At 51.9% G+C, this 23,128-nt stretch overlaps 1 protein-coding gene across 1 annotated transcript in view; it reads left to right on the forward strand.

Moving 5' to 3' along the window:
• LOC101429760 (granulocyte-macrophage colony-stimulating factor receptor subunit alpha-like) overlaps positions 1-21,813 on the forward strand; it is a 43,925-nt gene extending 22,112 nt beyond the window's left edge. The window contains exons 8-12 of the mRNA XM_004458470.5: positions 2,834-2,851; positions 4,867-5,002; positions 10,041-10,140; positions 15,043-15,124; positions 21,546-21,813. Coding sequence (XP_004458527.2) covers positions 2,834-2,851; positions 4,867-5,002; positions 10,041-10,140; positions 15,043-15,124; positions 21,546-21,614 — 405 coding nt within the window. The 3' untranslated portion in view covers positions 21,615-21,813. The remainder of the gene's footprint in view (positions 1-2,833; positions 2,852-4,866; positions 5,003-10,040; positions 10,141-15,042; positions 15,125-21,545) is intronic.
• Positions 21,814-23,128: the final 1,315 nt, after the last annotated feature.

Raw genomic sequence — 23,128 nt, forward strand, 5'->3', positions numbered from 1 at the left:
ACCTCTCTCAGATATCTCACTCAAATATCCTCTCATCGGTGGCCTCACACAGGTTGAGTTCTCAAAGGGGACCTCTCACAGGGGACTCTCTGAGATGTCTCACGCAGATGTCCTCACATAGGTGGCCTCACACAGGTGAATTTTCACAGGTGACCCTCGCAGGAGTCTTGCTCAGGTGTCCTCATACATGTAACCTCTCACAGGTGTCCTTACACAGCTGTCCTCACACAGGTGACCTCATCCAGCTGATGTCATATGGGTGTCTTAGATGACCTCACACAGCTATCCTCACATAGGTGGCCTCACACAGGTGACCTCTTAGACATCTCACTCAGATATCCTCACATAGGTGGCCTCACAGAGGTAGCCTCTCACATGTGACCTCACAGATGTTCCTCACACAGGTGAGCTCTCACAGGGGACCCTTCACAAGAGACTCTGAGATGTCTCACACAGATGTCCTCACCCCAGGTGGCCTCATGCAGGTGGCATCTCACAGGCGACCTCACAAGTGTTCCTCACACAGGTGACCTCTCACAGGTGACCTCACAAATGTTCCTCACACAGGTGACCCTCACAGGTGAGCTCTCAAAGGGGACCTCTTACAGGGGACTCTCTGAGATGTCTCACGCAGATGTCCTCACATAGGTGGCCTCACACCAAGGAATTTTCACAGGCGACTCTAGCAGGAGTCTCACTCAGGTGTCCTCATACATGTAACCTCTCACAGGTGTCCTTACACAGCTGTCCTCGCACAGGTGACCTCATCCAGCTGATGTCATATGGGTGTCTTAGATGACCTCACACAGCTATCCTCACCTAGGTGGCCTCCCACAGGTGGCTTCTCACAGGTGACCTCACAGATGTTCCTCACACAGGTGAGCTCTCACAGGGGACCCTTCACAAGAGACTCTGAGATGTCTCACGCAGATGTCCTCACATAGGTGGCTTCACACAAGTGGCCTCTCACGTGTGACCTCACAAGTGTTCCTCACACAGGTGACTCTCACAGGGGACTCTCTGAGATGTCTCACGCAGATGTCCTCACATAGGTGACCTCACACAGGTGAATTTTCACAGGTGACCCTAGCAGGAGTCTCGCTCAGGTGTCCTCATACGTGTAACCTCTCACAGGTGTCCTTACACAGCTGTCCTCGCACAGGTGACCTCATCCAGATGATGTCATATGGGTGTCTTAGATGACCTCACACAGCTCTCCTCACATAGGTGGCCTCACACAGGTGGCTTCTCACAGGTGACCTCACAGATGTTCCTCACACAGGTGAGCTCTCACAGGGGACCCTTCACAAGAGACTCTGAGATGTCTCACACAGATGTCCTCACATAGGTGGCCTCACACAAGTGGCCTCTCACGTGTGACCTCACAAGTGTTCCTCACACAGGTGACTCTCACAGGGGACTCTCTGAGATGTCTCACGCAGATGTCCTCACATAGGTGACCTCACACAGGTGAATTTTCACAGGTGACCCTAGCAGGAGTCTCGCTCAGGTGTCCTCATACGTGTAACCTCTCACAGGTGTCCTTACACAGCTGTCCTTGCACAGGTGACCTCATCCAGATGATGTCATATGGGTGTCTTAGATGACCTCACACAGCTATCCTCACATAGGTGGCCTCACACAGGTGGCTTCTCACAGGTGACCTCACAGATGTTCCTCACACAGGTGAGCTCTCACAGGGGACCCCTCACAAGAGACTCTGAGATGTCTCACGCAGATGTCCTCACATAGGTGGCTTCACACAAGTGGCCTCTCACGTGTGACCTCACAAGTGTTCCTCACACAGGTGACTCTCACAGGGGACTCTCTGAGAGTCTCACGCAGATGTCCTCACATAGGTGACCTCACACAGGTGAATTTTCACAGGTGACCCTAGCAGGAGTCTCGCTCAGGTGTCCTCATACGTGTAACCTCTCACAGGTGTCCTTACACAGCTGTCCTCGCACAGGTGACCTCATCCAGATGATGTCATATGGGTGTCTTAGATGACCTCACACAGCTCTCCTCACATAGGTGGCCTCACACAGGTGGCTTCTCACAGGTGACCTCACAGATGTTCCTCACACAGGTGAGCTCTCACAGGGGACCCTTCACAAGAGACTCTGAGATGTCTCACACAGATGTCCTCACATAGGTGGCCTCACACAAGTGGCCTCTCACGTGTGACCTCACAAGTGTTCCTCACACAGGTGACCTCTCACAGGGGACTCTCTGAGATGTCTCACGCAGATGTCCTCACATAGGTGGCCTCACACAGGTGAATTTTCACAGGTGACCCTCGCAGGAGTCCTCATTCATGTGACCTCTCACAGGTGTCCTTACACAGCTGTTCTCCCACAAGTAACCATTGAGCCACTCCTCTGCTCAGCCACCTCTGTTCTGCCTTGTGCTATCCACACTCTTTCCTCCACACCTGATCCACAGCTCAGGGGTCCACACACCCCTGTACCTGGGGCTAGCACTGTGGTGGGCCAAGCTACTTAACTGTGGCCTCCCAGGTGAGCAGACATGTCCTGGGAGCTGAAGCCATTGAGCACCGTCCATCCCCAGGTGCCAGGGGCAGCTCCTTGCCCACAGGAAGCTCCTTGCCATCTTTACCAGGGGGATCACTCATGCTTCCAACACGTGTGTGCTGGAGGGTCAGTGGGCTGAGCCAGTCCCTCCTCCCCACATGTTCAGATGTTCCCTTGAGCAGAACCCAATGCTCTCCCTCAACTTCCCGCTCGCCAGAGGCAAATCCGCAGGACGGGACCCTTGCGTGCTGTGCCCGCCATTCAGCCACTGATCCATTTCCTTTGTTGTCTTTTTCTAGGGCAGCTCCCGAGACTCCGTAAGTATTCCTTTCCGACACCCGTTCTTGGGCCATAAGTCATGTCAGAGAGCCGCCTCCCCACCTAGATTTGCCCAGCCAGGGTCCCGCCTGTGTCCTTAGCAGCCATCAGGTGCTTTGCTGAGGAAACAGATTTTCCTTGTATCAATCGTCCCGACTCATCTCCACGCGCTGTCGCCACACAATGCACAGAGCCATGTCCTTGGACATCCTCGGGCGCCTCTTCAGCACAGCCATGGACCTCTCCGCGGCCACACCAGAGGGTGGCCGTGCATTCTCAGCCTTCCAGGTGCCTTCTGTCCCAACGCTGGGGGTGGGATTGCCAGGTGTACCTGGGGCACAAGCTCTGGGCGTGCGTGGGCCACACTTCAAATGCTAGGGAGGCCAGAAGGAAGATTGGAAACTGCATGAAGCTGTCTTTGCTTTTTTGTTTTTTGTTTTTTAAAATTACATTCAGAAAATATGAGGTCCCCATATACACCCCACCCCCCTCACCCCACTCCTCCCCCCATAACAACAACCTCCTCCACCATCATGAGACATTCATTGCACTTGGTGAATACATCTCTGGGCACTGCTGCACCTCATGGTCAGTGGTCCACACCATAGCCCACACTCTCCCACAGTCCACCCAGTGGGCCATGGCAGGACATACAATGTCCGGTAACTGTCCCTGCAGCATCACCCAGGACAACTCCAAGTCCCGAAAACGCCTCCACGTCTCATCTCTTCCTCCCATTCCCCACACCCAGCAGCCACCATGGCCACTTTCTCCACACCATTGCCACATTTTCTTCAATTACTAATCACAATAGTTCATGAATAGAATATCAGTAAGTCCACTCTAATCCATACTCTATTCCTCCAACCTGTGGACCTTGGAAGCCAGCTCTGGGGAGCTATTTTTCCCACCTGGGCCTCACCTGGTGCTTAGGTGTCTGAGCTACGAGAAGCGTGGCGTCCTGCTGCCCCAGGTGACACTCACGTACCTGCCTGAATGAGGAGCAGCTGGAAGGGGCTTCTCTTGGCTGCCGGAGGGTTCTCGGTCATCCTCTTTGGCTTCCCCCAGGCCCACACCTGCCCCATAGGTAGTTGCCTCCAGGAGGTGAGGCAGGGTCTGCGCTGTGAGGGAACCAGTGAGCATAAAGCAAAGAAACACAGCTGACAAAAAAAGGAAGTTTAGACCAGATATAAACAGACGCCGTCCAGAGAACCAAGAGGAACAAGAGGTCAAGCCTGCTTGTGGGACTTCCCTGCTGGGCAAAGTAATTCCACGCGTTCCATTGCCCTCGTTGCTAATGAAGAGGCTGTAAAGAAGGCCACTGGTCTCTAGCATGGCAGCTGGAGCGCAGGGACCCATCTGCTGCACCCAGGCCCTCGGGGAGCCCCGGAACCCAAGAAGACGCCACAACTGATGGTCGGAGGAGAGACGATGGCTCGTGCACAAGGACGCTCTGCAGCTCTGGCGCAGGAAACAGCCCAGCTCCTTGTGCACGGCCCTCCAGGAAGGCTTTGGGACCGAGACGTTCTCCTGGAGGGGGTTCCCTTTCCCATAACTGACCACCTCCCACTGCTTTTTCAATTCCCGGCACCCTATTATGCATGGCCAGAGAGGGCTCATGCCCAGGAGATATCCCAGAGTGGCCAGACAATCAAGATGGTGCTGGACGCTCAGATTCCAAAGACAGTCCCGTGTGGCCTCGGCAAGGTCCAGGGCCCCCTGGCTCACCCCAAGCCCACTTCTCCGGAGGGCTGGGGTGCTGCCCGCACAAGGACGAATGCACAGGAAGCGGTTGGCGCCAGGCAATGCTTGTCCTTTTGGGGGGAGGTGTGCAGGTTCTGGGGGCGCAGGGAAAAGGGACAAGGAGGAGCCACCCTGCGTCCCAGAGTGTAGCACTCAAAGAGGGGGTGGCCCATCCGCCAGGCGCTGGGGGGTCTCGCCGCCCTGAGCTTCCAGTTGGGCAGGGACGCGTGCCATCCGCAGCGCGCTCACCAGGGCCTCCCCTCTGTGCAAGGTCTTCCAAAACGGAGCCGACGCCAACGTGTACCTGGTGCCTAGTTCTGAGGCTGCGGCAGAAAACACGCTGCGGATACGCGTGAGACACCGGCGCAGTACCATCTGGAGCGACTGGAGCGAGACGCTCTGTTTCGGTGAGTGGTGGGCGCCTGGCGGTCGTGGAGGCCGGCCTGCTCCCCCCTCCTGGGGTGCTGGGTTTTGAGCCGGTCGCCTGGGCACGAACGTTTCAGGAACCACGGCGGGAGGGTCAGTCGTTGGCAAAGAGGTGGAGGTCTGTGTGAGGTCCGTTGTGCAAGGGCACCTGTCAGGAGCGTGTGTGTGTATTCACCTGGATGAGGTCCCCTGTGGGAGGTCCCCTGTGGGAGTTCTCCTGCGAGAGGTCACCTGTGAGAGGTCACGTGTGAAATCACCTGTGAGAGGTCACCTGTGTGAGGTCCCCTGTAAGGTCTCCTGTGTGAAGTCACCTATGAGAGGTCTCCTGCGAGAGGTCACCTGTGAGAGGTCCCATGTGAAGCCACCTATGAGAGGTCATTCGTGGGAGGTCATCTGCGAGAGGTCACCTGTGCGTGGTCACCTGTAAGATGTCACCTGTGTGAAGTCACCTGTGAGAGGTCATGTGTGAGAAGGACCTGCATGAGATCACCTGTGCAAAGCATCTGTGGGCATTCACCTGTATGAGGTCACCTGTGAGAGGCCACCTGTGTGAGGAACCTGTGAGAGGTCACCTGTGAGAAGCATCTATGTGCATTCACCTGCGAGGTCACCTGTGAGCGGTCACCTAGCCTGTGTGAGGTCACCTGTAAGAAGTCACTTGTGTGAAGTCACCTGTGAGAGGTCCCCTGTGGGAGGTCACGTGTGAAATCACCTGTGAGAGGTCATTTGGGGAGGTCACCTGCAAGAGGTCACCTGTGTGAGGTCCCCTGTAAGGTCTCCTGTGTGAAGTCACCTATGAGAGGTCTCCTGCGAGAGGTCACCTGTGAGAGGTCCCATGTGAAGTCACCTATGAGAGGTCATTCGTGGGAGGTCACCTGCGAGAGGTCACCTGTGCGTGGTCACCTGTAAGATGTCACCTGTGTGAAGTCACCTGTGAGAGGTCATGTGTGAGAAGGACCTGCATGAGATCACCTGTGCAAAGCATCTGTGGGCATTCACCTGTATGAGGTCACCTGTGAGAAGCATCTATGTGCATTCACCTGCGAGGTCACCTGTGAGCGGTCACCTAGCCTGTGTGAGGTCACCTGTAAGAAGTCACTTGTGTGAAGTCACCTGTGAGAGGTCCCCAGTGGGAGGTCACGTGTGAAATCACCTGTGAGAGGTCATTTTGGGAGGTCACCTGCAAGAGGTCACCTGTGTGAGGTCCCCTGTAAGGTCTCCTGTGTGAAGTCACCTATGAGAGGTCTCCTGTGAGAGGTCACCTGTGAGAGGTCCCATGTGAAGTCACCTATGAGAGGTCATTCGTGGGAGGTCATCTGCAAGAGGTCACCTGTGCGTGGTCACCTCTAAGAGGTCACCTGTGTGAAGTCACCTGTGAGAAGGGCCTGCATGAGGTCACCTGGGCAAAGCATCTGTGTGCATTCACCTGTATGAGGTCACCTGTGAGCGGTCACCTGTGTGAGGTCACCTGAGCAAAGCATCTCTATGCATTCACCTGTATGAGATCACCTGTAAGGTCACCTGTGTGAAGTCACCTGTGAGAGGTCACCTGTCTGAAGTCACCTGTGAGAGGTTACCTGGTGAGGGACCTGTGTGAGGTCACCTGGGCAAAGCATTTGTGTGCATTCACCTGTGAGAGGCCACCTGTGTGAAGTCACCTGTGGGAATTCATCTGCATGCATTCAAACCGTGAAGTTCACCTGTGTAAAATCCGCTGCGTGTGGCCATCTGTGTGCATTCGCCTGTGGCAGTTACCTGTGTGAAATCACCTCTGCGAGGCCACCGTTACCTCGAGAGGAGACTGCCCAGCAGGCGGCACACACGCTGGCAGTTCTGTAGAGCCCTGATTCAGCGCCCGGGGCTGTAATCCAAGACGTTGCTGACGGCAGGGAGAGGGAAGAGGAGATGTGATGTGGGGGCGTTTTCAGGACTTGGAGTTGTCCTGGGTGCTGCAGGGACGGATGCTGGACATTGTATGTCCTGCCATAACCCACTGGGTGAACTGGGGGAGAGCGTAAACTACAATGTAAACTATAATCCACGTGGGGCAGCAGCGCTCCAAGATGTGTTCACCGAGTGCGATGAGTGTGCCACGATGATGGAGGAGGTCGTTGGTGTGGGAGGAGTGGGGGTGGGGTGGGGGATATACGGGAACATCTTATAATTTTTAGTGTAACTTTTTTTGGTGATGTATTGTATCTTCAAAAAAAAATACAATTTACAAAAATGATGTGGTGGGGGGTGGAGAGTGGGGTATGTGGGAACCTCTTATGTTTCTTGTTTTTCCATGTTTCTTAATGTCACATTCCTTGCGATCTATGAACTTTAATTTTTTTAAAAAAAGAACACAAACCAACCCTGGGAAGGCTCCGAGCAGGGGAGGTTAGGGCCAATGGCCTGGAGAGGTGAAGGGCCCTCAGGCTCAGGGCTGCACAGCTGCTGGACACTGGGATTCCACAGAGAGCTTTCCAGAAGGCCCCACGGGGCTCTTGCCTCCCGACATAGCGATTTAAACGGTCGTGGGGGCAGGAGGGCAGTGGGTGTTGGGGTCAGTGAGGAGCTGGGGGATTAGGAGTATGAAGTGGCAGTGGGAAACGGGGTCAGGGTGGGATTAAGGTGATTGAGGTCAAGGTACAGCTGGGGACTGGGGTCAGGGTACAGGTGGGGACTGGGGTCAAGGTGCAGCTGGGGGATTGGGGTCAGGCTGGAGTTGGAGATTGGGGTCAGGGTGGAGCTGGGAGATTGGGGTCGAGGTACAGCTGGGGGATTGGGGGTCAGGGTGGAGCTGGGAGATTGGGGTCAAGGTGCAGCTGGGGGCTGGGGTCAGGGTGGAGCTGGGGGCTTGTGGTCAGGTGCAGCTGGGGGATTGGGGGTCCTTTGCACATGTGGGGCTTGGGGTCAGAGCAGAACTGGGAATTTGGGTCAGGGTGGAGTTAGAGTGATTGTGGTCAGTTGCAGCTGGGAGTTTGGGGTCAGGCTGCAGCTGGAGGATTGGGGTCAGGGCAGAACTGGGGATTTGGGTCAGGGTGGTGTTAGGGCAAGTGTGGTCAGGTGCAGCTGGGAGATTGGGGTCAAGGTACAGCTGCAGGATTGGGGTCAAGGTGCAGCTGGGGACTGGGGTCAGGGTGGAGCTAGGGGATGGGGGTCAGGGTGCATCTTTGGATTGGTGTCGAGATGCAGCTGGGGGTGGGGTCAAGGTGCTGCTGGGGGATTGGGCTCGGGTGGGGCTGGAGAATTGGGGTCAAGGTGGAGCTGGGGGGTGGGGGTCAGTGTGCAGCTGGAGATTGGGGTCAGGGTGGAGCTCAGATATTGGGGTCAGGGTGCAGCTGGGAATTGTGGTCAGGTGAAGCTGGGGGAAGGGGTCAAGGTGCAGCTGGCGATTGAGGTCAAGGTGCAGCTGCGGGATTGGGGTCAGGGTGCAGCTGGGGAATTGGGGGTCCTTTGCACATGTGGGGCTTGGGGTCAGAGCAGAACTGGGGATTTGGGTCAGGGTGGATTTAGGGCGATTGTGGTCAGCGGCAGCTGGGAGATTGGGGCCAGGCTGGAATTGAAGGGTTGGGGTCAGGGTGCAGCTTTGGATTGGAGCCACGGTGCAGCTGTGGAATTAGGATTAAGGTGCAGCTGGGGGATTGGGATCAGAGTGCAGCCGGGGATTGGGGTCAGAGTGCAGCTGGAGGATTAAGGGTCCTTTGCACACGTGGGGCTTGGGGTCAGGGCAGAACTGGGGGTTTGGGTCAGGGTGGAGTTAGGGCGATTGTGGTCAGCGGCAGCTGGGAGATTGGGGTCAGGCTGGAGCTGGAGGATTGTGGTCAGGTGCAGCTGGGGGTTGGGTTCAGGTGGAGTTAGGGCGATTGTGGTCAGGGGCCGCTGGGGTTTGGGGCCAAGGTGCAGCTGGGAGTTTGGGGTCAAGGTGCAGCTGCTGGATTAGGGTTAGTGTGGAACTGGGGATTGGAGTGGAGGTGCTGCTGGGGGGTTGGGGTCGGGTGCAGGTGGGGGATTGGGGTCAGGTGCAGCTGGGGGATTGGGGGCCGTTCGCACACGTGGGGCTTGGGGCCAGGGCAGAACTGGGGATTGGGGTCAGGGTGGAGTGAGGGCGATTGTGGTCAGGGGCCGCTGGGAGATTGGGGTCAGGGGGAGCTGAGGTATTAGGGCAGGGTGCAGCTGGAGGCCTGAGGTCAGGGTGCAGCTGGGGTTGGCGTCGGGTGCCCCTGGAGCCCGCGTCCTTCCCGGCCGTGGGCCGGCGTCACCGCGGAGCTGGAGCCTGTGCTCACGACAATCTTTCTCCCCAGAAAAGGCTCCAGGAGCGGAAGCGCCTGGACCGGCTGCCCGGGACGGCAGCTGTTCCCACGGCGCCCCGAGGGGGCCTTCCCCCAAGGAGGCACCCCACAAGCCTGGGATGGCCCGATGTCCCTCTGCAGCGCTCCCGCCACATCCCTTCCACGGCTGGGGAGGGGGGTGCACTCAGTATGCACCTCCTGGATGCCTAAAGTCCACACCGGCTGGCCCACTCCCCAAGATACCAACCCCTTGAGCCATCCTCCTTCCTCCGAGGCAGCTGGCTTACCAGCTCCTGATCTAATTAGAATCCAGGCAAGAAAGCCTCCTTTGCGATTAAAGTAGCCTCTTTCCCTGTCCTTAACATTTCACAATTACATATTCATTCCTTTGGCTATAACATTTAGGGGGGTATTTTAAGCAAGTATCCTCTGGAGAAGAGATGTGTTTTTAATATCCCCGGGGAAGGGATTAAGTAGGTTCTCTCCTGCAAATGGGGAGTGGAGAAGGCACGGGAAGAGGAGGGATTTAGGATTAGGAGAAGGATGCGTGGTGTGCAGCAACCAGCCTGCCTCCACCCTTCTCTCCTCCTCCTGATTCCTGTGGATTGAGGTTCTCTCCTCCAGCTTGGCCTTCCCTCCCAGGTCTCCCCCATCCCACAGTGTGATAACCGAGGGCTGATGCACACGTGCATGGAACTGCCCCCCCAGGCCACTCTGACCCCCTGCTCTTCTTTCCCTCGAGGTTCTCAGAACCAGGGTTTCGAAGTCACCGTGGCTGTGATTGTGCTGGTGGTGGGGACGGCGGCGCTGCTCTCTGTGGCCCTGATATTCCTCTCCAAAAGGTAACCTTTGCGCTTGACGCTCTCCCCCAGTCCACCCAGTGGGCCGTGGCTGGACACACAATGTCCAGCATCTGTCCCTGCAGCACCACCAAGTCCTGAAAATGCCCCACATCATAGTCCAAGCGGAAATCGCCATCCTTGCTTGGCAAAGGGCCAAGGCAGGAATCCATTTTCACACCTGGCTTATTGGTTGCCGGGACGACTCGGGGGGCTTTATGAGTTTTTCGCGGCTACTATGATAAATTGCTGCGATGTGGAGCCTTAGAACAACAGAAAAAAAATTTAAATATATTTTTATTGCTTAAAAGATACTTAGATTACAAAAAATTTTACATTAAAAAATATAAGAGGTTCCCACATACCCCACTCTCCCATGCCCCCCCACCCCCACTCCTCCCACATCTACAACCTCTTTCATCATCGTGGCACATTCATTGCACCTGGTGAATACATTTTGAAGCACTGCTGCACTGCATGGACTGTGGTGTACATTGTAGTTTACACTCTCCCCCAGTCCGCCCAGTGGGCCATGGCAGGACACACAATGTCCAGCATCTGTCTCTGCAGCACCACCCAGGACAACTCCAATGATGTATTCACCAAATGAGTGAATGTGCCACGATGACGGAAGAGGTGGTTGATATGGGAGGAGTGGGGTGAGGGGGGTGGGGGGTATATGGGCACCCCATATTTTCTGAATGCAATATTAAAAAAAAAAAACAGAAAAATGTTTAAAAATTTAAAAAATTAAAAAGAACAAAAAAATGATAAAAATTGTAAGTCTTGATTAATAAAATTACTATAAGTCTCTGTAAAACAAATAGAAAAAAACCGAAAAGTTATAAAAGGGGAAATGTTAGATTGTATATATGTTACTGGAATTTTTAAAGAATCAATACATTGGACCACATCTCAAGTAGCGCAATCTAATATAACTATAGACTATAGTTAATACAATTATATTTTTCCATCCATTTGAACAAAGTTACCACATTAATGCCAGGAGATAAAATTAGGGGGAAGTGCATGAGAACGTCGTGTTTTTTGCACGATTTGCCTGCAAACCGACAAATTCTCTAACCAAAAAAAAAGTTAAAATACATACATAGGAACTCAAATTCAACATACGTCTTGCCACAGAACTTAGAACAGAGGAATGCATCCCCTCGGAATTGAAATGAAATAATAAAGTGCAACTGACGCTAAAAAAAAAGAAAAGGTAGCCTTAGCCGCCCACCCCTCCCGATTCCTCAGCCCACGCGGGGGGCGACCCGGAGCTTCAGTTTTGTGCGCGCGCGTCCGTGGGTTCCACGCGCCCTACACCGCACAGGCGTGACGGAAGGATTGCGATTTAGCCTGAGGTTTTAAAGAACGGAATCGTGGGGCGCACAGCGCCTGCGGTGCTCGGAGGAGGGGTCTCCGAGACCCCCGATTTCAGCGCCCAGGAGCTCAGCGGACACGGGGGGTGCTGCTCGGGGGGCACACGGGCCTTCTGCAGCACCAAAGGGCGCGGCGACCACGCGCGCTGCTCGCCCCGGCCCTGCGCAGGCGGCCTGTAGCCCCCCCACCCTGATTTCCCCGCGGTGGGGTGGGGGCTTCTGAGGCGCAGGCCCCTGAGCCTGCGGAGGGTCCTTGGGAGGTGGGGAAAGAGTGGGGGCCTCTTTCCGGGACCCGTGGGTAAGGAAGTGCCAAAAACCAAAGCGTTTTTTACTGGGTTTCCTTTAGGTTCTTGACTATGCTGCAGAAATGATTTTCTTTTTTTTTTTTTTTAAGATTTATTTACTTATTTCTCTCCCCCCCCCCCCCCCCCCAGTTGTCTGTTTTCTGTGTCTGTTTGCTGCGTCTTCTTTGTTCGCTTCTTTTGTTGTCAGTGGCACGGGAATCTGTGTTTCCTTTTGTTAAGTGAAATATTTTCAAGAGCACACTCCGTAGCTGCTGAGGGCGGGGGGAGGGAAGAAAAGATGTGATGTGGGAGCATTTTTGGAACTTGGAGTTGTCCTGAATGATATTGCAGGGACAGATGCTGGACATTATATATCCTGCCTTAACCCACTGAATGGACTGGGGGAGAGTGGAAACTACAGTGTAAACTATAATCCATGCGGTGCAGCAGTGCTCCAAAATGTATTCACCAAATGCCATGAATGTGCCACGATGATGAAAGAGGTTGTTGATGAGGGAGGAGTGGGGTGAGGGGGATGGGGCGTCTATGGGGGCCTAATATTTTTTGAATGTAACATTTAAACGAAAATAAAGAAGAAAATAAATAATAAATAAATAAAATTTTAAAAAGAGCCCCCTTGGGTGAATTAGGCCAGTGATTTATTCAGGCAGGGAGGGACGAGAAATGGGAGCAAATAACAGAGCAGGGGTCTCAGGTAGAGAGGAACAGTGATAAAGGAAGCTGATTTATAGACTACGACTCCCCATTATAAGTTATAAATGCCCGCGTTTACTTGGGTGGTGATCCAAGCAGGGGAGAAGGCAGCCGGAGTCGGGGTCCAGAGGATAGAGAGAGCACTCAGGCCTCAGGCCACTTTTTTGAACCGTTGATTATTCTGCCCCTTTGCTAATGGCACGGAAGGCAGTATAGCTGTCTGCTGTTTTTGTTTTGTTGTCTTTATTTTTTTAATGCTACATTCAAAAAATATGAGGTCCTCCTATGCCCCCCACCCCCCTAACCCCACTCCTCCCCCCATAACAACCTCCTCCATCCTCATGAGACATTCATTGCACTTGGTGAATACATCTCTGAGCACCGCTGCACCTCATGGTCAATGGTCCACATCACAGCCCACACTCTCCCACAGTCCACCCAGTGGGCCATGGCAGGACATACAATGTCTGGTAACTGTCCCTGCAGCACCACCCAGGACAACTCCAAGTCCCGAAAACGCCCCCACATCACATCTCTTCCTCCCACTCCCTACCCCCAGCAGCCACCATGGCCACTTTCTCCACACCAATGCCACATTTTCTTCCATTACCAATCACAATAGTTCATGAATAGATTGATCACCCCACCGATCAATCCCCCAGGAGGGCCCAATGATAAAGTCCTTGGGGAGTATCCCAGGCTTTTCCCTGCTCCCAGAAGTCTTCATGAATGGCAAAATCTTGGGGGGGGGGTGTCTTCGAGCAGCCTTCCTGGGGGTTCCTGATGTCCACGTGGACTCTCTCCAGGTGCCAGGTCCATCTATTGATTCTCTATCTTACTAGCCAGCTTCTCCTGGAAGCCCTGAAGGCGCTTGGAAACCTTGGGGTGACTGGAGATGGGGGATGCCTCAAGATCTCTGGAGTGGGGGGCACTGGGGGAGCCTGGGGAAATCGGGGAGGCTCTAGGGGTACCTGGAAATCCCTGAGAGCCCTGGCGGTGGGGGGCCTGGGGACGCTTGGAGAACAGGGAGAGACCTTGGGGTCCCCCGGAACCCCTGGGGGTGGTTGGAAGTCCTGGGGGGAGCTCTCTGGGGGAGCTCGGAGGCCCTGGGGGTCTCTAGAGTTCTTGGGTGTGTTTAGAAAGCCCTGGGGTGATGCGCAGTGCTGATGCACGCAAGGAGCGCCGTGCCACGCAGGGGTGTCCCCCGCGTAGGGGAGCCCCACGCGCAAGGAGTGCGCCCCATAAGGAGAGCCACCCAGCGCGAAAGAAAGTGCGGCCTGCCCAGGAGTGGCACCGCACACACGGAGAGCTGACACAGCAAGATGACGCAACAAAAAGAAACACAGATTCCCGTGCCGCAGATAAGGTCACAGAAGAACACACAGCGAATGGACACAGAGAGCAGACAACTGGGGGCGGGGGGGCGGTAAGGGGAGAGAAATAAAAAATAAATAAATAAATCTCAAAAAAAATAAAAATAAATTAAAAAAAAGAAAGTCCTGGGGTGTTTGGAGAGTCTTGGGGACACACTGACCCCCCACGTGCTTCCTGAGCAGAACATAAGAGACTTTGGCGAAGCTTCTAAGGGCAGGCGTGGGAGCAGCCGGTAGATGGACTTTGTCTCCTTGCTCCCGAGGTGGCTGCTCTTTAGTGGGGAGCGGGTGGTGGGCGGCAGGGGGCGGAGCTAGATCAGAGGGCCACTGTCTCGCCAGCTCTTCCTCCAGCACAGGCGGGTGGCCTCCATGGCTTCTATGATTCGGGGCTGAGCTGGCCCCTCTCGCGAGCTCTGTCAGGACGGTGGTCCGCCTCAGCAGTCACCGCCCCTGCCCCACTCGCGGGAGGGGGCTCCCCAGCTCCTCTCCCAAGGAGAAGCCTGAGAAATGGGGGCGCCGACATCTTCAGGGCCCCGGGATCCCCAGGAACCCAGCTCCAGCAGCTTCATCCGAAGGCAGCAGAGAGTCCTGAAATTCGCCCATTTTAGGCAGCACAAAAGGCAAACCTGCACTCTCAGAGGAGATGGGTCCCTCACTCGTCGCCCGTTTTGTTCTTTTTATGTATATATATAGTTTTTCTTTTTTCTTAAAGATGTATTTTTTATTTATTTCTCTCCCCGCCCCCCAGATGTCTGCTCTCTGTCCATTAGCTGTGTGTTCTTCTGTGTCCTCTTCTATTCTTGTCAGCAGCACAGGGAATCTGTGTCTCTTTTTGTTGCGTCATCTTGCTGTGTCAGCTCTCCGTGTGTGCAGCCCCATTCCTGGGCAGGCTGCGCTTTTTACGCTCTGGGTGGCTCTCCTTACGGGGTGCGTGGGGCTCCCCTACGTGGGGGCTCCCCTACATGGACCAGCACTCCTTGCATGCATCAGTACTGTGCGTGGGCAGGTCATCACATGGGTCAGGAGGCCCTGGGTTTGAACCTCGGACCTCCTATATCATAGGCAGATGCTCTATCTGTTGGGCCAAATCCGCTTCCCTGTTTCATTCTTACAAATCACGTTTCCCTCCTCATGGTTCCCCTTTCTCTCCAGGTACCCCGTGAGGCAAAAGCTGTTCCCGCCCATACCACAGGTGAAAGGGGAACTGGCTAGCATCTTCAGTCAAAATGTGGAGGTGAGATGTGGAGACAGTAGCCACAGGAGTTGCTGAGGGCAGGGAGGGGGAGGAAAAGGTGTGCTGTGGGGGCATTTTCAGGGCTTGGAATGGTCCTAAAAGATATTGCAGGGACAGATGCTGGACATTCTATATCCTGCCATAACCCACTGAATGGACTGGGGAAGAGTGTCAACTACAATTTAAACTATAATTCATGCTATGTGGCAGTGCTCCAAAATGTATTCACCAAATGCAATACAATGTAAACTATAATCCATGCAGTGCAGTAGTGCTCCAAAATGTATTCACCAAATGCAATGAATGTCCCACGATGATGAAAGAGGTTGATGATGTGGGAGGAATGGGGTGGGGTGTGGGGTATATGGGAACCTCATATTTTTTAATATAACATTTTCTGTGATCTATGTATCATCTTTAAAAAAAGACAATTAAAAATGTTTAAAACATGCAGAGGAGAGAGGGTTCTCCACCTCTCCTGGTCCTGATAGCTCTCAGGACCCTGCATGTTGAGGCAGGGCCTCCTCCCCTCCCCACCGTCTGTCCCACCCTCCCAGGGCAGGTTCCTGGGGGAAGGTGGGGGGGGTGGCGCTCTCCTAGGCGGGGGTGGAGGATGGAAGGCAGAAGGAGAGGGTGGCTTCTAGTTGCCTGTGTCACAAAATCTCCCCCTCTCTCCACCTAGTTAGGCACTTTTGTCCCACCGGGAGAATGCATAGCAAAAACCTAAAAGTGGGAAAATAAGAATGGAACAGCATTCAGAGTGAATAAAACTGCATGAACTGGTCCTCAGGTTTTGCCATTTCTCCCCAGGATCAGTTTTCAAGCCCCCCAACTGTGCTCACAAGTCCATTCACACTCAGCAAATCCAATCCAGTCTCACCAAGTCTATCCACAATCACAAAGTCCAATCCATGCTCATCAAGTCCGGTCCATGCTCAACAAGTCCAATCCACACTCACCAAGTCCATTCACACTCAGCAAATCCAGTCTACACTCATCAAGTCCAGTCCACACTCAGCAGGTTCAATCCACACCCAGCAAGTCAAGTCCAATTCACACTCATCAAGTCCAATCCACACTCACCAAGCCCAAACCACACACTCACCAAGTCCAATCCACACTCATCAAATCCAGACCACACACTCACCATGTCCCATCTACACTCACCAGGTCCAATCCACATTCATCAAATCCAAACCACACACTCACCAAGTCCAATCTACACTCACCAAGTCCAATCCACACTTATCAAGTCCAATTCACACTCATCAAGTCCAATTCACACTCATCAAGTCCAATTCACACTCATCAAGTCCAATTCACACTCACCAAGTCCAAACCACACACTCATCAAGTCCAATATACACTCACCAAGTCCAATCCACACTCATCAAGTCCAATCCATACTCACCAAGTCCAATTCACACTCATCAAGTCCAGTTCACACTCATCAAGTCCAATCCACATTCATCAGGTCCAGGTCACACTCACCAAGTCCAAACCACACACTCATCAAGTCCAGTCTACACTCACCAAATCGAATCCACACTCAAGTCCAAACCACACACTCACCAAGTCCAATCTACACTCACCAAGTCCAATCCACACTCATAAAGTCCAGTTCACACTCATCAAGTCCAATCCACGTTTATCAGGTCCAATTCACACTCACCAAGTCCAAACCACACACACAGCAAGTTCAATCCACACTTAGCAAGTCAAGTCCAATCCATACTCACCAAGTCCATTCACACTCAGCAAATCCAATCCATACTCACCAAGTCCAAACCACACACTCACCAAGTCCAATCTACACTCACCAAGTCCAATCCACACTCCTCAAGTCCAATTCACACTCATCAAGTCCAATCCACACTCATAAAGTCCAATCCACCCTCATCAAGTCCAATTCACACTCACCAAGTCCAAAGCACACACACAGCAAGTTCAATCCACACTCAGCAAGTCAAGTCCAATCTACACTCACCAAGTCCAAAACACACCCTCACCAAGTCCAGTCCACACTGAGCAAACCCAATCTATCCTCAGCAAATCCAGTCTACCCTCAGCAAATCCAATCCACACTCACGTCCAATTCACACTCATCAAGTCCAATCCACACTCGCCAATTGACATGCATCAAGTCCGATCACATTTTTTCCCTTGAGACAACATAATATTTGCTATTTTAACTATTTTTTCATTTAAAAATTGTTTATTGATGTATACCATTCCTACATAGACATACATAAACCATAAGTATATAGTAAAAATTGTGAATTTATAAAACAAACCTACATATCACCATACAGGACTCCCATACATCTCCCCACCACCACAGCCAACTTGCATTGTTGTGAAACATTTGTTATAACCAAGAAAGAGCATTGTCAAAGTATTACTACTAGCTATAGCTTATATCTTACATTTGATGTACTTTCCCCTAATCCGTCCAATTATTAATACCCTGTCTTAGTATTATATACTTGTTAATAGTTCATGAGAGAATGTTCTCATATTTGCCCTCTTAACCACAGTCTATGATCCACCATTGGATTCCCTGAATTATACAGTCTCATGCTTTGTACGATCCATACAAAATGTACACTCCGTGGCTCTCATCGTCGTCACAGGGCTGTGCTGTCATCACCCCAGTCAATTTTCAAATGTTTTCATTCCTCCAAAAGGAAAAAAAAATAACATTCCTCCTTTTATCCCCTACTGTTGTTGTCCCTTAGAATTCATGTAATATCTTCTTTGCTGTTGCTGGAAAATATTACAATATTACTATTAACTATCATCCATAAGTTACATTAGTTGTAATTTTCCCATTATCACCCTATTCTGAACACTTTGTCAAAGAACAGTCTTACATTTATACTGTTAACCACAATCTTGTTATCTACCACTGAAATTACAATGTGATACATACCCTAGATTATTCTCTTACTTTCTTTCAGTTGGCATTTACATCCACAGACTACCCTTTTCTGCCACAGTATCATTTATAAATCAGCAGTGTTTCTTGTCCTCACTGTAATATGTTACCACCCACTCTATCCACTTCCACACATTTGCAATCAACCTTATTAAAATTCTATATACATTGAGCATCAGCTCCCATGCTCAACCCACATTCTACCCCCTAGAAAACTCTAGAGTTTACCTCCGTGAGTTTACTCATCACTTTAGCTCATATTAGGGCAACCATCCAAGATCTGTCCTTTTGTGTCTGGCTTATTTCACAACCAATTTTATGTGTACAGTTCAGCAGCTCTGATTATTTTTACAATGTGGCGCTACCATCACCGCCATCCATCACCCCGTCTTTTCCGTCACCCCAAATGAAAGAAGCTCTGGCCCCGTTGAGCAGTTACTCCCCATTCCCCCCTCCCCTCAGCCCCTACTTTCTCCTCTATGAATCTGCCTTTTCTATGTTTCACATACGTGGACTCACAATATTTGCCCTTTTGTGTCTGGCTTATTTCACTGAGCTTAGTTTTTTTTGGGGTTTTTTTTGTCTTTATTTTTTTAATATTACATTCAAAAAATATGAGGTCCAAATATACCCCCACCCCCCTCACCCCGCTCCTCCCCCCTAACAACAACCTCCTCCATCATCATGAGACATTCATTGAACTTGGTGAATACATCTCTGAGCACCGCTGCACCTCATGGTCAATGGTCCACACCAGAGCCCACACTCTCCCACAGTGCACCCAGCGGGCCATGGGAGGATATATAGTGTCCGGTAACTGTCCCTGCAGCACCACCCAGGCAAGGTCCGTCCACCTTGTAGCCCAAATCAGAGCTTCCTTCCTTTTAGCAGCTGAATAACATTCCCATTGCACGGCTGTCCATTCTTTCACTGATGGACAACCTGGTTTGTTCCCACCTTTTGGCTCTTGTGAATAATGCAAGCAGTCAACACGGGTGCCTCTTAATTCTTTGCGGGTATGTTACCTAAAAGCAGCCGCACTTTTCTTGTGCCACGGTGACCGTCCTTAAGATCCCCATCTACTCATCTGTCTGAGTTTGGGTTTCCAAAGGCAGAAGCCGCGACGAGGATCTGGTCGGGTGTCCACGTGGGATTCCTGGAGGGAGGCGAGAAAGCAGGAAAGTTGATCGAGGTTGCTCTAGGCTGCAGGTACCGGAGCTTCTTAGAGCTGCGGGAACAAATGAGCCCAGGTGTCATCCAACTAAGAGACTTGACAAGGGGCAGGGCTCTGCAGGTGTGTGTCTGTGCTGCTCAATTCGACCATCGTGCATTTTAAAAATATGAAGAATAGAGAAGGCCCTCTGGAGACCCCCTCTGTCGGCCTCAATCGGTCTCTTCCCTGCCTCCCGCTCCCTGTACCTCAAATGCTCTTCCCCCCACACCGGGCATAAACCCTCCAGTCTCCACCGAAAACCCACCCAGGGCTGCCTCGGGCTCCCTGTCCAGATTTAGAAATTCCCTGGCAAGACTCTCCGTGCCCAGGTGACCTCTAGAGGGCAGGGCTGAGTCGCCGGGTTCGCGTCTCTCTGCGGCACCGTGCGCAGGTGAGCGACGGACAGGTGTCGGGTTATTTCCTCTCCAAGGGGACAGTCACCTGGTAAGTGTGTCGCGCCTCCTTTCCTCTCGTGCCAGGCATGTGATTCTCACGTGGGGGCCAGTTGGCTCCATTGGCCCCGCTGGACCCACTTCCTAGACTCCCAGGTTCCTTTTTGGAGGGAGGGAGCAAGTGAGGCTGGAGGCTGAACTGAGGCTTGACCCCCGGTCTCTCAGTGTCCTTGGAGGAAGGTCGCAGCCCCTCCCCGCCTCCTGGCTCCCTGCTCTGTGTTTTGGTAACGACTCATTTGGGGTGTTTAATGCCAACCAAGTACTGGCCTCTGATCCCTTATCAGCTCCCCTGGAAGTACCCAAATGTGAAGGTGGCGTTTGTTCTCCCTTGAGACCCGACCTTGGACTGTCCCCTGCCCCGTTTGAACCAACCCAGAACCAAAGCCTACACCTGTGTCCCTGGAGAGCCTCAGGGATGTCCACTGAGCCAGGAAATGGCCCCCAAATGCAAACCCTTTACTTTGCTTCTTAAAAGCAAGTTGGGGGAGCAGCGGTGACTCAAGCAGTTGGGCACCCGCCTACCACATGGGAGGTCCTGCGTTCAGTTCCTGGTGCCTCCTAGAGAAGACGAGCAAGACGGCGAGCCGACGTGACGAGATGATGTGACAAGATGATGCAACGAAGAGGCACAACAAGGAAACACAATGAGAGACATGAAAAGCAGGGAGCGGAGGTGGCTGAAGCGTCCCACGTGGGAGGACCTCGGTTCCCAGCGCCTCCTAAAAAAGAAGACGAACGTACAACAGACAGACACAGAGAACAGACAGCGAGCGCAAACAACGGGGCGGGGGGATCAATAAATCTTTTTTTAAAAAAGCAAATTGTTGAAGTTCCCTCTGTAGACGTCTGTGTGCCACAGAGCTCCCTCCCTCCTTTCTTCCTCCTCCCTCCCTCCCTCCTTCCTTCCTTCCTTCCTCTTCCTCTCTTTCTTTCTCTTTCCTTCATTCCTCCTTCCCTCTCTCTTCCTTCCTTCCTCCTTTTCTTTCTCTCTTTCTCTTTCCTTCCTTCCATCCTCCCCCTCTCTCTCTTCCTTCCTTCCTCCCCCTCTCTTTCTTCCTTCCTTCCTCTTTCTTTCCTTCTCTTTCCTTCCTCCTTCCCTCTCTCTCTTCATTCCTTTCCTTCCTCCCTTCCTCCCTTCCTTCTTTCCTTCCTCTCTCTTTCTCTCTCCTTCCTCCCTCCCTCTCACTTTTTTCCTTCCTTTCTCTTTCTTTTCCTCTTTCCTTTCTTCCTCCTTCCCTCCCTCCCTCCTTCTCTCTCTCTTTCTTTCATCTCTCTTTCTTTCTAACAGCTTTATTGAGCTAGGGTTCATATACACAATCCACTCGCTTAGAGAGTACAATTCAATGGTTTTTTAATATAGTAGTGACAAAGTTGTGCAACTGTCACCATTGTCAATTTTAGGACATTTTCATACACCGCCCCCCCCCCGAAGGAAGTCCATGACCCATCAGCTCCCACACCCCCATGCGCCATCTGTCCACCCATAAGCAACCACCAACCTGCCTTCCGTGTCCACAGATGTGCCTGTTCTGGAGAGCTCATACGACTGGAATCATGCCCTTGTTAGTCCTTTTGTCCTTCACTCAGTGAAGCTTCGAGGTTCCTCCGAGCTGTGGCGTGGATCAGAGCTTCATTTCATTTCACGGCTGAGCGATAATCCTTTATGTTGGTAGACGGCATCCTGTTTATCCTTCCCTGGTGTGTGGGCACTCGGGTTGTTTCCACTTTTAGACTATGAGGACTAAGGCTGCTATTTGCTGGCCAACCTAGGAAACGACCGTCCGTTGTCTCAAATGATTGCCTTCTCCTCTCTCTCAGGTGGCCTGGGCAGGTGCTCTACCTCCTCCAGAATCAGAAGAAATTCTCCGCGTGGAGGAAATGGGATAATTCACGAGGGCACAGGCAGATCGCGGCACCACCTCCACTTCCGAAATCACCACGTCCCTCCATCCATCAATGGGGTGACTTTCAAAATCGCGCTGCTTGTGAAAGCTTTTCAACTTGTCTCGTAACACCCATGCCCGAAAACCTGCCCTCATAGCATATTTGGGTGCCTGGTGGGTGGAATAAATGCCGTAAAATAGAACTAGATATTGTCCTTCAAATGCAGAGCTTCACCTTTGCCCACAGCAACTATTCAAAGAAACGCACGCTGAGAACGATACGCTTTTCTGTTTATTCACTTTGAAGCCCGCTGATCCGTGCTGGTGAGAGGGTACCTTGCAAGCGTTCTGGCTGCCCTGACAGCTGGCACAGCCCAGCTCTCTGAACAGCAAAAATGCCTGGCGAGGTGCACTCAGACAGTGAACACTGCATGCCCTGGCAGCTCACTTCTTCATTCAAGAAATAGTCAATAATGGGAACGAGGGTGTGTGTGCAAAGATGGGCTGTGCTTCAAATGTAATGGCATAATTTGAGGGAAAAACAACCCACAAGGGAGAAATGGCTACATAATGATATTCAGTCCCAAAATGTAGGCATCCACCAATTATCAACAATTATTAAATATTGAGGCAGCCAGGTTCTAGAACCTTAGAGGAGGTCCCATTTGTGAACATTTATGCACTAGAAATTCTTGAAGGAGGCACAGGAAACCATAATCAGGACAACGGATGCCAGGTGGGGGGTGGCGGGAAAGGAGGTGGTTTTCTAATAAGCATTTGTTTAAATTTTATATATTTGTATTTCTTTATTGCTTTTGTCAGGACTGTTTTTTTAGGAGGTACCGGGGATTGAACCCAGGACCTCGTACATGAGAAGCAGGTGCTCAACCGCTGAGCTACCTCCGCTCCCCAAGTCGTTACTTTTAAAAATCTATCTCCATGGTGATGGGAGGGTGCCTGCACCTCATTGATGTGAAAACACAGAGCTTTGGGCGTGAACACAGTGCTCCTCCCACATCTATGGGAGACCACATCGCCCAATGACTATTTAAATGGCTGGGTGTTGGACCAGCAGTAAGAAAAATAAAGAAAATAAAATAAGGAGCCAGGGAGTGGGTGTAGCTCAGTGGTCTGAGCACCTGCTTCCCATGCCTGAGGTCCCAGGTTCCATCTCTGGTGCCTCCTAAAAATTTATAAATAAAGCAAGGAGAGGGAAAAGGCATCCTGTAAAAGTGAGAGAAGTTGTTATGAATTATCAATATATGATATATCTCCACTCCCTAAGCAATGCTTGATATTCTCAAAGAGCTATTATCTATTTCTTTATGGGAATTAATCTATCATATTTGATCCAGCACAGAACAAAGATAGATAGATAGATAGATATACACACATACACACGCACATTTGTTCAATACAGCATTATTTATAATAAAAAGGAAAGTCACCTAAATAGGTATCCATAAGAGATTTGTTTTGAAAGTATAGTGTATGTTAAAAGATGGCACAGATCTTGTA

This window comes from Dasypus novemcinctus, chromosome X (assembly GCF_030445035.2).
Source record: "Dasypus novemcinctus isolate mDasNov1 chromosome X, mDasNov1.1.hap2, whole genome shotgun sequence".
Taxonomy (NCBI): domain Eukaryota; kingdom Metazoa; phylum Chordata; class Mammalia; order Cingulata; family Dasypodidae; genus Dasypus; species Dasypus novemcinctus.